Source organism: Ursus americanus, chromosome 28 (genome assembly GCF_024610735.1).
Source record: "Ursus americanus isolate L20-20 chromosome 28, mUrsAme1.1.p, whole genome shotgun sequence".
Lineage (NCBI taxonomy): Eukaryota > Metazoa > Chordata > Mammalia > Carnivora > Ursidae > Ursus > Ursus americanus.
This window is the reverse complement of record NC_142154.1, coordinates 3702291-3716057: the sequence shown is the minus strand read 5'-3', so window position 1 is coordinate 3716057 and position 13767 is coordinate 3702291. Positions and strand designations below refer to the sequence as shown.

The 13767-nt window shown below is 39.7% G+C and overlaps 2 protein-coding genes across 6 annotated transcripts in view; one reads left to right on the top strand and one right to left on the bottom strand.

Moving 5' to 3' along the window:
• HDGFL3 (HDGF like 3) overlaps window positions 1–13767 on the bottom strand; it is a 74818-nt gene that overhangs the window by 17719 nt on the left and 43332 nt on the right. Inside the window, exons 2-4 of the mRNA XM_045813195.2 lie at window positions 7493–7569; window positions 1824–1962; window positions 1328–1486 (exon numbers count right to left, since the gene is read on the bottom strand). Of these exons, the coding sequence (XP_045669151.1) occupies window positions 1328–1486; window positions 1824–1962; window positions 7493–7569 (375 nt within the window). The remainder of the gene's footprint in view (window positions 1–1327; window positions 1487–1823; window positions 1963–7492; window positions 7570–13767) is intronic.
• The window catches only part of TM6SF1 (transmembrane 6 superfamily member 1), an 83172-nt gene that overhangs the window by 63692 nt on the left and 5713 nt on the right, over window positions 1–13767 (top strand). The gene's annotated exons all lie outside the window — the stretch shown is intronic.

The window sequence follows — 13767 nt, the reverse complement described above, 5'->3', positions numbered from 1 at the left end:
CCATCCAAGGCAGATAAGACGTTTTTCATTAGGTGCACAAGAAGTAATATGTAATCATACAATTTCACCTGTATGCTATTTGGGTGGATTTTATAGATCGTAAAATAAAATGCTGATAATCCAATCAACTCCTGGCGCTTGGTTTTTAAGGAGTTGCCTAAGTCTATCCAGACACTAAATACCAGAGTCTAAAGGGAAGTAATTTATCCTAATATTCAATCGTGTGACAGACCAATTACAGGGAAACCCATACCGATCTCTGGTCTTCAAAGATCTATTTATCTTGCTTTCAGTTTCTAAAGGTGAACGATTTTCACAATCTCATAGTTTGTTCAACTGCATGTCTGAATTACTGTATGAAAAACCTAGACTTTCAACGTGTAAATCTAGGATCACGTCACTCCTCTGTTTAAAGCCTTCAATAAATTATCGTTACATTGGGAATAAATCCAAATTCCTTAATGCGGCACCCAAGTCTCCATCACTGAGCCTCTGCTTGCTTCTCCCTCTTGGTCACGATGCCCCAACCACGTTCATCTTCTTTCAATTCAGGACATGCCAGACCCTTCCCGCCTCACATCGTGGCTGCTCTGCCCCACCCAGCCCTCCTCGACTCTTTCTTCAGAAAAGCCTGGCCACTCCATCTGAACCACATGCTCTTCCCACTCATTGCCTTCAGAGCCCCCTCATAATTTGTATTTGTTATTCGCACAGTCTTTAAAGCAGAAAGACAGGTTAAGAGTATATCTTTCTATTTACACAGATTTGTCCTGAATGGTACTGAGTCTCCTATATTCCTAAATTCTTCAGAGCTCATTTGGAGGTTCTTAGAGGAGGCATACTGACCTACTCTTCTACTCTTGACGAAAGAACAGTCCTTCTCCAACTGAGAAGCAGTATTTTCAGTGCCAGATCAGCCCTGAAGATGCCCTCACATCTAAGGCTACCTGTCCTACTCCCCTTGGCTATCTTACTGTCTCTAGAGGCAGAGGTCCACAGAGTGAGGATGCTTCTATGTGCCCAAGGAATGAATTAAGAATAATCTAAAACCTGGGGCACCTGGGTGGCACAGCGGTTAAGCGTCTGCCTTCGGCTCAGGGCGTGATCCCGGCGTTCTGGGATCGAGCCCCACATCAGGCTCCTCCGCTATGAGCCTGCTTCTTCCTCTCCCACTCCCCCTGCTTGTGTTCCCTCTCTCGCTGGCTGTCTCTATCTCTGTCAAATAAATAAATAAAAATAAAATCTTTAAAAAAAAAAAAAAGAATAATCTAAAACCTTAATGAATATGCACATAACATTAATAATAATGGAAAAGGTTCTCAGTCACCTTCGAAGTGTAGGACTTTTTCCGTTTTGAGCCTGCTTTTTCATTCTTTCTTTTGCCTTTTCCATCTTCTTCTACTCTATCCCCTTCCTCCTCACTGCTTGCATCTGCAGTATTCCCGCCTTCTCCCTCAGTTTCTGAGGAGCTCTGCTGCTGAATTGCCTAAGAAATAGCAAGATATTGGCTAATTACATTTTTGAAAAAAATAGCAAAGAATACAGATTGTGAAAAGAATCATTCTATTTTAATCTGAAAGGATTCAGCTTACTCTTAAGATCTTCAAAATAAAGAACCATCAACTTCAGTTTTCCAGTGACCACTTGACTTGAACCCTCTTGGGTAACAGAATTATATTTACTCCAAAATGTTACTGGAGCTAAAAAGAATTCTGATTTCAAATAGATGGAGGGTAACTACTAGTACAAAGGACATATAAGAAAGACCCCAAAGACAGTTAAAAACCAAAGCAATGAGATCTAACAATGAAGCAAACCATTACCTGGTACCCAGTAAACTTCACTCCTGGGTTATTCTCTATTTCCCACAATCCTTCATTAAATCCTTTCCGTTTGTTTGACTTTCCAAACTTGTCTTTGTATTCCTTATATGGAAAAAGGTCTTTCGGACCTAAAAATGCACTGCAGAGATATATTAGAAATAGAATTGATACTTTGACCTTCAAATATAAGCTATTTTTAATATCAATATCAACTTAGGTGTCACAGAATATTTTAGTAAACAAACTAAAAGTATACATAAACCCTTTGAGTTGCGTACATATCATAAAATAGTTTACATATAAATGGGGCGGCTGGGTGGCTCAGTCGGTTAAGTGTCTGGGGTTAAGTGTCTGACTTCGGCTCAGGTCATGATCTCAGGATCCTGGGATGGAGCCCTGTGTTGTGCTCCCCACTCAGCGGGGAGCCTGCTTCTTCCTCTCCCTCTCTCCCTGGCACTCCCCCTACTTGTAATCTCAGTCTGTCTCTCTCTCTCTAATCAATAAAATCTTTATAAAATTTATACATATGCTTCTAGGCAGGAAAAATGGATAGCTGGCTGTATAAGCCAGGACCTCTAGACAGTGCTGTTTTGATTTTACTTTTAAATTACCAATTTATTTTTTGTTTTAAAGCTGACTTTTGGTTACACACATGGTTTTAAAAGATGTCCACATGTTGGCCACTTTAATCATCATCTTAAACTAAGACTTTTGTGTTAATCTTCCATAGGTAAGGGTTTTGTGAGATTTACAGTAAAAATATAAACACTGGATTAAAAAAGTGACTATTAACTCTATCTATCACATTAGTATATTTATTCACTATTATTTTTATAAACTAAAAAATCGTATTAGTGATTAATGCAGCACAAACAAGAAAAAAATCAGATGTAGCAAACAGATAGAATGTTATGCAATTTAAACTTTATCCTAATTTAATCATAACCGGAAAAAGAAAATGAGTTCGAATAAATCCTGGGACTGGCTAAGAGATCCAAGCATTCAAACTAGAGTCTTCAGCATTATCCCCTATAATACACTAATGAGATGGGAGAGGCCCACACCCTGGCTGACACCCAACAAGCTCACATTTCAAACTAAGATTCAGAGATCCTTCCGTTCGACAAATCTGACTGGGCATCTACAGTGTGTCAGGCACTGCTGAGGTGTTGTGGATTCTGCAGGGAACAAACAGACGAATATCTCTACCCTCACGGAGCACACATTCTAGGAGTGTGAGCAGGGTTTGGACAAACACAGAAAAGAACAAATATAGTCCTGTGGGCTAACATCAATAAAGCAGAGAAGGGGGATGGCGAGACGGGGGTGGATTTGGTCATCAGATATATGGATCATGGAAGGCCTCCCTGAGAGGAGTCGTCCAAGCAGCACAGGGGGTGAGGAAGGAGGCTGCGCAGTCACCTAGAGAGAGGGAGCAGACTTAGGGAAGAGCCAGCACAACAGGCCCTGAGGCGCAAGTGCCCGCTGTGCTGAAGAAACGAAGAGGCCAGCATGGCTCGAGTGAGAGGAGTGAGGGCACAGCGGGATGAGAGGAGGTCAGAGAGGGGACCGGGTGGGGTCACAGATTATGTGGGGCCTCGAAGGCCCCTATCGAGGCTCAGGGTCAGATGGGCAACATGAGAGGTTGAGAAGAGAGGTGATGATCTGTGTTTGAATAGGATCATTCTGGCTGCTGTGCTGAAAACAGCCTGAAGAAGTGGGCACTAGGGTCGAAGCAGGGAAACGAATGAGCCCACTGAAGTGATGACGGTCACTCGGCCAGGGTGTGCGCGACACAGTGCGTGAGGAACGGCTAGTTCCAAATTCACGCTCAAGAAAGAGCCAAAGTGATGTGAGAGAAAGGAAGGAGGTGAGGCTGTCTCCAAGGGGTCAGACTAAGAAATGAGAAGAACAGAGGTGGCATTTACAGAACTGAAAGATTTGTTTGAGAGAACAAGACTTGAAGGTGAAAAGCTCAGTTTGAGATGTTTAGTTTGAAACCCTGGTTTGACATCCGAGAGAGGAGGTCAAGGAGGCAGTTGGAGAGATGATTCTGGAACTCAGGGGAAAGGTCGGAGCTGGAGATATAAAAGCTCTGAGACTGTGAGTTAACAGTTTACTGTTGATTTTTATAAATTCCATTTTCTGGGCCACCCTCTCATGTCCCCTCCCTCTTCCAGAGCTTTGTACTATATCGCTTGATGCAATTGCTCAATAAACTTTGCTTTGCTGTATATATATTGATATATATATACATATATAAATTCCATTTTCTGACTGGGTCTTAGTACTGATTCCTCACTGCCTAGCTGATCAAAAACTTCAAGCTGATAAAAATACCTGCGGAAGCTTTCTGACCCCAACCACCAAAACTCCCTTGACTTTTAATTGCTTGGTCAACATGATTCTATCTCATTGAATCCAGACATCATTTATTAGGTTACTGGACATTTTAATCAAAGGCATGTCACTGTCTTGCGTGACAAGTGGAACACGAGAAAGAAATGGACTTTGGGTATGTCTGTTTTCCTTTTTGAGAAGTTTGTCACGAACTACTAGACTATAGCACTGGGCTCTGCGTTTAGGAATCAACTGGGGCCAAGCTGCCGAGGCTGCCATCCGCTGCCGCTGAGCAGAGCGTGCGCTTTCTCTACTTTCCCGACCGGGGTTAACGGTGCAAGCGGCCAGGAGCTGCTGCCAGACACGACAGCCCTGAATGACAGAAGTTCTAAAGCAACTTATGTTTGATACACAACCTTGTTTTTTCCTAGATTACAGAAAGATAATTCCACAGATCAAATTTCCTCCCAATTGGTTAACTTTCCTGCATGTTTCATAAATCTTAAAGTGTAGGCCAGAAAAGAAAATTGTTCAAAGCTCCATGCTCTAAGGATGTTATTTTTTTTTTTCTCCTGGTCAAGGCTGCCTTGAAAAAAAAGTGTGCAGACTAAAACTGCTGGGGTTGTTCTATGGAGAAGAATTTGGGGGCTCCAATGACCTGTCTGGGCATTAGAATAAATTCAAGGTGATGTTCTGAGGAAAATTCTAGTCTGCTTCGGAGTGTTCCTTTGGCTGACCTGAACACAGCTTTCTTTCTTTTTTTTTTTTTTTAAAGATTTTATTTATTTATTTGACAGAGAGAGACAGCCAGCGAGAGAGGGAACACAAGCAGGGGGAGTGGGAGAGGAAGAAGCAGGCTCCTAGCGGAGGAGCCTGATGTGGGGCTCGATCCCATAACGCCGGGATCACGCCCTGAGCCGAAGGCAGACGCCTAACCGCTGTGCCACCCAGGAGCCCCTGAACACAGCTTTCTTGTTAAGTTCCTCACCTTTCATATATTTTCCCTGCCTTTCATTTATTTTATTTTATTTTAATTTAATTTTAATTCATCCAGCAGCTATTATTTTAAACCCTTACCATTGGCCAGGCACCGTGCTAAGCACCACATCCCCAGGAGTGAGCAAGCCCCGCAGGATCTCTGCCTCCACAGAGAGGCTGAGCATAGGTACCTGCCCGGGCATACAGTCTCAGGTTCAGGGACACCCAATACCCAATAAACGCTCTGCCGAAACAAATGCATGGCAGGTTTTGTGAGGTTCATTTTCCTCCAGATGTTTCAAAATCTACCTCTGGATGATCAAACCAGAAAAAAAAACTCACATATGGACTATATTATACTGCTCCCTGGTAGAACTGCGTTTACTGAATTGAGCCTTGGAATGATGCCACTGGCTTTTATTAAGGATGTTGTAAAAAACAGCTCTGTGAAACCCTTCACACTGTTCACTGGAATGATCCTGTTACACTCACCAGCAATACAGCAGGTGGAGGCTCTTCGGTTACACAGTGCTTTAAGGAATGCCTAGAAAATGTTTACTGAATAAATAAAAGTGACCACATAAGGTTAGTAAATGGTTGATTTGTCCTATATAGTGGAAATGTGATAGTCTTATTTATTAAATCCTGTCTGGTCCCAGGAATACAATCTAATCATCTGGAAATAGGTCCTAGAGAAAAAGCACAATAATGGTATAGATGTAAACTGGAGACAGGAATCGGGCAAATAGAAAAATATGTATCATAAAGCCCTTTGCACTAATTATAAGAAAAGCATTTATCTCTAAGTTTTCTAGCAATCTCTATGGAGGAAAACATGGTAATGGTGCACATAGTATGGACACAGTGTCTATTAGATAAAAACAAAAGAAAATAAAATCAACTTTCTGAAAGAAATACAACTATTTCTCAATGAAGCCAAAAAATAAATATGTCTTAAGGGCCTTCTGTCTCCTGGCTAGCTCTCTTCCTTTCTTTATTTTTTTTAAGGTTTTATTTATTTTTGTTTAGAAAGAGAGCAAGCATGAGTTGGGGGAGGGACAGAGGGCGACAGAGAGACAGAAGCTCTAGCAGACTCTGTGGTAAGCATGGGGCCCAGTGCAGGGCTTGATCTCATGAGCCTGAGATCATGACCTGAGCTGAAATCAAGAGTCAGAGGCTCAACCAACTGAGCCACCCAGGTGCCCCATGGCTAGCCCTCTTTCCAGATAAGAATGAAGAAGATGTCAGAGTGACAGAGACCGCAAGCTAAGAAAATGTTTACGTCTGGCTCTCCTACTTCAAATGACACAAGTGATGACCCTGAATTTGAAGACTTGTAAAATTTCATGACAATTTGCAGCTTTCCCCCACATATGCAATTCCTATTCCATTTATGTCCTTGCTCTGATTGACCATACACATTTTTGTTGTGTCAAGACTGCCAACCGTCTCCTAGTTTTTACTATCTTCTTTCTTTTACTAATGGATTACTCCTTCCAATTGTTTCCCCTAAGAGTTGCCCTGCTAGAGGCTGTTTCCCAATTCCTGACAGCAATGCGTGGCCACATGACCGAGCTTCTGCCCTGCAATGAATGCAAGTGTAAGTGATACATGCAACTTCCCTGTCACTTCTGTACAAAGAAGTTACCTGTTCTTCATGTTTTCTCTTTCTTTCCCCCTTCCCTCTACCTGGAAGGCACACAGGTGCTGCTGAACGTCGTTTGTTTATTTTTAAATAAGCAGACAAGAGCAAGGGAATGGCAGGACAATGTGACGGAAGGAACCTGGGTCCCTAGAGCAGAGTAGTCCACCCACCTCGATCTACCTGCCTATCTTTGGATTGTTTCACAAGAAAGAAAGAATTTTCTAAATTATTTGAGATACCGTATTTTCAGGTTCCGTTATTCAGCATTTTAGCCAGTACACTAACAAATACAATTTAAAAACCTTATTAAGTTGGTAAGTTTGCTTCAGGGTTCAAAAAATTGAAAGAGCCTGAGACAACATAACTATGTTGTATGAAATATAAATGGATGAAATTTCTCTAGAAAGAAAACATACAAGAGCAACAAAATAAATTACTGGGAGTGGTAAGGAGACTACCCTAGGACTTAAAAGTGTCCTAAAGGAGATTCTGGGTGCTGTCCAACATTTATACAGAAATAACATTCAAAAGCAAAATGAATGAAAAATCTTCACATTAAGAAAAATACACTATTAAGCTTGGTAATTTTATAAAATTGTGATCCTTTTTTAACAACATATAAAATGTCATAGATCAGGTATAAACAATGCAGTCTAATAGAGACAAATTAGAGCTGCTGAAGCTTTATGTTGTTTTGCTGACTTACGTTTCATGGGTGCCAAAAAAGAAGATAGGATACTTGTTTGCTGGGGGCTTCACAGCTCCCTCTGGGAGTTCATCAATCTGTTAAAGATAAATTTAGTTACTAAATATTCAGTTAAATCATGTAAAATAGCATAAACATGATATAAACATTATTTTGATAATTTCAAAATAAAATTATTCTAATCAAAATCCCAGTAATTTTTCTTTTTTTGAACCTTACAAATGATTCCAAAGTTCATATTTGGCCCACCACATGGAGAGTAACACTGTAAGTTGATTATAACCATTACGATAACACATAATCAGGAGCCAAAACTACTCATTTCCTTTGACTCAACAGAATTACTGCTGGGAATCTGTCCTAGTGAAATTACTAAAAAGAGTAACAAGAACAAAAAAAACCAAAAAGATGCACTTTTTGAAGACGACAGTGAATTTTTACACACACACACACACACCCAGAAACATGTAAGATACAGAATTATTATAGAAAATTAACTCGATGGAATATTATATTGTCATTAAAAATTACCATCTCTTGCCTGGACTACTGCAAGTTTCTCTCTCCAGCCATTTAAGCTAGAATTACCTTTTTAAATTTAATTTTATTTTTTAAGTAGGCTCTACCCCAGTGTGGAGCCCAAAATGGGGCCTGAACTCATGACCCTGAGATCAAGATCTGAGCTGAGATCAAGAGTCTGACACCCAACTGAGCCACCCAGGAGCCTAGAATTACCTTTTATTTTTCATTTTAAAAAAATTTTTATTTATTTATTTATTTATTTATTTATTTATTTATTTATTTATTTATCAGAGGGAGAGATAGAGCCAGCAAGTACAAGCAGGGGGAGTATAGGCAGAAGGAGAGGGAGAAGCAGGCTCCCCGTTGAGCAAGGAACCCAATGCGAGACTAGATCCCAGGACCCTGGAATCAGGACCTGAGGCAAAGGCAGACGCTTAACCAACTGAGCCACCCAAGTGTCCCTAGAATTACCTTTTATTTATTTTTTAAGATTTTATTTATTTGGCAGAGAGAGAGAGACAGCCAGCGAGAGAGGGAACACAAGCAGAGGGAGTGGGAGAGGAAGAAGTAGGCTCCCAGTGGAGCAGGGAGCCTGATTCAGGGCTCGATCCCAGGACTCTGGGATCACGCCCTGAGCCAAAGGCAGACGCTTAACAACTGAGTCACCCAGGTGCCCCTAGAATTACCTTTTAAAACACACATTTGATTATCTCACTTTCTTGCTTCAAATCCTTCTATAGACTTCTCATTGCTTATAGCATTCTTAGCTGTGCATATGAAACCTCTGGAACTTTAAAAAAAATATATACCTCAGGGGCACCTGGGTGGCTCAGTCAGTTGAGCGTCTGCCTTCAGCTCAGGTCATGATCCCAGGGTCCTGGGATCGAGCTCCGCAGGGAGCCTACTTCTCCCTCTCCCTCTGCCTGCTGCTCCCCCTGCTTGTGCTCTCTATCAAATAAATAAAATCTTAAAAAAAAAATACACACACATATATATGTATGTATGTATGTATGTATGTATATATATATATTTCAGCCCTCCCCCAGAGACCTACCAATTCTTACGTGTAGCTGGGGTTGAGAACCTATGATAAGACAAAGTTGAAATTCCTTAGCTATTAGTTATATATTCGTAATTCTTTATAGTGTTTCAGGAAATGGTCCTTGACACACAAATCTCCACCTGCAGCCCCAGCCTTTCCTTTGAACTCCTGTAATTCTGACAGGATTATGTTGAACTGCAGGCATGAGATTGCCGATGTCTACAAACCACTTCCATTTACAGGTCCTCCAACAGCTTAAGTTGAAGAAAAGGCTACAAGAGGAGAAGGGGCACACCTGCAGTTCAGAGAGCAAGGAGAGGGCATGGTACCCCGTCTCCTGAGGAGCTGTGCAGGCCCTGTTCCCTCACACACGGCAGCAGCCTGGGGAGTAAGCCATCACACGTTCACTCGGACCAAAGAAGGCCCAGTCAGAGCAGACACTGTGTGCGCAGGAAAGATGAATTTCGAGTCTAGAACGTGTACGGCCCTGCTTCTGATTTAAACCGTGACATCAAAGGTATCACCCTCATCTCTTGGGGCCTTGACTTTCACATCTATAAAATGAGATGGGTGCGCTTGGTGACCTCTAGATTTCCTTCAAGTCCTGAAATACCATGGCTTGTGTAAAACTGAACTAATTTCCCCCAAATCTGTTTTTGTTTTCTATCTTAATTATTGGTATAGTCTGCTACTAAGAAAGAAACCTTCATCTTTTTATTATTTCCTCAAGTCCCATATTCAGTTTTTTATCTAATTCTCCCAGTTCAGCTCCAGAAATGTCTCTCAAATGGATCACCATTCCCATTAGCAAATTTAGTTCCCTGAACAAGTTCTCATGATCTTTTGACAAGGCTGCTATAGCAGTCTTTTGGAGTATCTCCTTGTCTGCAGGCTTTTTCCCGTTACCTTCGATACTACTCTACAAAAACAGCTTAAAATGAATAATTTAATTTGAATAAATTCATTAAACATTCAATAATGTGTGGTAAAAAACATGACATAAAATTTTCCATCTTAACCATTTTTAAATGTACAGTTCAGTAACAATATTCACATTGTTGTGAAACAGATCTCCAGAAAGTGAGTAACTATATTTTTAATGGACAAAAAAAAAAAAACCAAAAAAACCAAAAAAAACCACTTAAAATGGAAACGCATGTTGAGTATGTGGTGAACATACCACTTGACAAAACCCCACCATGTCATGTTTTTGTCACTCTTATAAAATAATGGAAAGTAAACAATTTAAAAAGAAATCTTTTAAAACTTTCTTTCCAACAAAAATACAACTCCCGGTTAAACTCTTCTTTTGTTATAATGTTACATAAGTAATATTTACTGCAGAGTTGCAAAGTGATGGCCCTTGGGCCATTTCTGGCCTGAAGAGAAGTCTTGTTTGCCTCATACAGTGTTTTTTGAGATTTTTTTTTTTAAACTGAATTAGTTATCAACAACTTTAAAACAGGAAGCTTCGCATTAAAAAGCAGATTAAGAGCTTCTGTGAAAGAAATACTAAATACAGGGATAAACAAGCATTCCCATAAGGTGACGATTCGCCAACATTTTCAACATTTGCCACCTTTAGACAAAGTCTGTGCCCTCCAGTATGTTACACACCCACCACTCTCTAGATAATGCTGTAAATGCAGGTGTTCCTTATTTATATTGCTTACCTGGCCCCTTGGAACATTTGAGCTTGTGTCCCTGTAATAAAAACCGTCAAAAATAGTACAACTGGCCTTACCACGGTCCCCCCCCGCCCCAAGAAAGGTGTTAAATAGTATGTTGACATGTACTCACTGCATTTTATTGAGAATCTTTGTTTTTAACTCTTTTGAAAATCAAACTTCGGCAATTTGAGAATAACAAGTTGTTCAAGTAGATACACCTTCCAGAACCAATTAAAAAATGTACCTCCCAGGCACTGTTTTTTGGCTCCTACACTGAATAGCAAGTAGCAATAGAACTTTATCTTCAGAGTTTGTTTTTCTCTATTGTTTGTTTTCCTAACTTTGTATTTTTACTTTTGTTTCTGGTTCTTGGCTATGTTTGGTTCTGATTCTGGTTTGCACAGAGCCAAATGTTATTCCCCAATACAGGATGATGGTGACCTCTTGCCTTTGGGTATGACATGGCAAAAAATCTGGTATTTTAGTGTTTTAGTTTGTAGAAGAATGTCCTGCTTCTATTAGAAAAAAGAAAATCCCTTTGGAGACCTAGATCAGTGAACGTGTATATTCTGTGTTTCCTTTAACCTATACCGGAAGTTTTAGGCCTGAAGCCATAAGCTCTCTGTGTGTTTGCACTTGACAGTACAAACCCCTCCTTTACTCCTCCTTTTGTGATTCTGAAACATTTTTCTATTTTGGGAAAGGGTCTTAACAAATTAGATATAATTTTCTTAAAATAAAAGACCTCTTTTTATTGGTTTACAGATACTAATACGACTTACAAAAATCTGATATAAAGGAAAAATATATAAAAATATACATATTTTTATATATATAAGGTTTCCTTATATTAACATATAATATAAAGGAATATAAAAATCTAATATAAACCTAAGAATCCTCAGGGAAAAAAAAGTGACTGTACAGTACTTTAAATATGGTAATCTTATTGTTCTTTGTCTGCTTTGGTCATTACAGAGACACTCAGGGGATGTCAGTTAGAGACCAAGCCTCTATCCCTTAGAGTCTACAAGGCTACAGCCCTATGGGAGGAAGGCAACCTCTTATTTCCTAGAAAACCTCAGAGTTTCATCCCTGGACCTTCATCATTGGTATTACCTGGGGACTCATTAGAAATGCTAGTTCTCAGTCCAGAACCCTGACTTGGGAGTTAAGCCCAAGAATCAGTGTTTTAAGAAGCTTCCAGCTGATTCTGAATTACATTATAAGATGTTCCATCCTCTTGCTGTGGTTCCTGTGCGTGGATTGCCTTCATTTCTTGTGATTAATACAAGTCTCACTATATCTGCAGGATTTTTGCACTTGAGATTGCAAAAATGCACCAATGCAGGATTGCTCTCCTAATGCTTTAAAATGTATAAAATGTCAACATTTCTATTTTTTATTAAAGGAGTACTGTATTATATTAAATGTGGTGACCTTCTAAGGAAAAAATCCTTCTCACAGAAACTGATAGGTCAGAGGCATCTGTATAAAAAATCCAAATTTAAGTAATCAAAGTGAACAAATCAGACTGGTGATAATTTTGGTGTAAAAACAACTTTGTCTGGATTTAATCATTGTAGAATGTAGCAAATGTTTTATTTTCTTAAGTAAAATTTGGGTTTATTTTCTCATGAAGACACTAATTACACTGGAACTTCTTAAACAGGTCTACCAATAAGCTAATATTACTTTAACGTTATATGTTAAAGATTAAGGAAAACGTAAATGAATTATATTTCTGACAAGCTTTTCTATATCAACAGTAATTATACTCTGTGGTATGTTAAACATAATTTTCAATAGTTAACTTTAGGACATTGGACTAGCATTAAATTGAATTGATTAAAGGATAATCTTTGTATCCTTGAATAATTCTTTTTTTTTTTAAAGATTTTATTTATTTATTCGACAGAGATAGAGACAGCCAGCGAGAGAGGGAGCATAAGCAGGGGGAGTGGGAGAGGAAGAAGCAGGCTCATGGCGGAGGAGCCTGATGTGGGGCTCGATACCATAACGCCAGGATCACGCCCTGAGCCGAAGGCAGACGCTTAACCGCTGTGCCACCCAGGTGCCCCTGTATCCTTGAATAATTTCTAAATAAAACAGAATACTGAAACATTGGTAATGACGTGTAGTTTTAAAATATATAGAATTTTAACTTTTATATGTTATGTAGTGACTTTTTTTGCTAGTCTAAGAAGGCAGAGAAAGAATATATGTGTTATGTTTGTCAATGAGTTTGACGGTTTGTAAAAACATATGAAAATAATTCCTCAAACATCTGACTCTCTGTGAAACAGAGGTTAGTTACTTTGGTTAAATTATAAAAAAAGGTGGTGGGGGGGGCGCCTGGGTGGCTCAGTCGGTTAAATGTCTGCCTTTGGCTCCGGTCATGATCCCAGTGTTCTGGGATCGAGCCCCATGTCGGGCTCTCTGCTCAGCAGGAACCTACTTGTCCCTCTCCCTCTGCTGCTCCCCCTGCTTATGCCTTCTTTCTCAAATAAATAAATAAAATCTTAAAAAAAATTATAAATAAGGGGACTGAGACTACACTAAGAACAACAGTGACACAGAAGTATAACCACATAGGCAAGGTAATGGGATGTGTTTTTGCTTATTAGGGGGAAAAGATTAGTTTTGTACTTGAAGTCAAGTATCTGGGTTGTTCCGGCATGTGGGGGAAGATTAAGAAGGATAAAACCCAATATTCAATGAATATTGAAAGCTGCAGGTTTGTGGAAAGGAAAGTTTACTTGCTTTGGACTATATAACCACAGTCTAAAAATATGCAATGAAATACTAAAATGTTGCCAAAGCTGGTTCAGTTTGTTTTAATTGAATTAAAACGGACATACAATATTACTTTCACGTGTACATCATATCCATTCCACATTGTTATATATTATGAAACGATGCCCACAGTAAGTCATCATCCGTCACCATACAAAGTGACCACGATATTAGCGACTCTACACCTGGTACTTTACATCCCATGACTTGTCACCAAGTTTGTACCTCTCAATCCTCTTCACCTA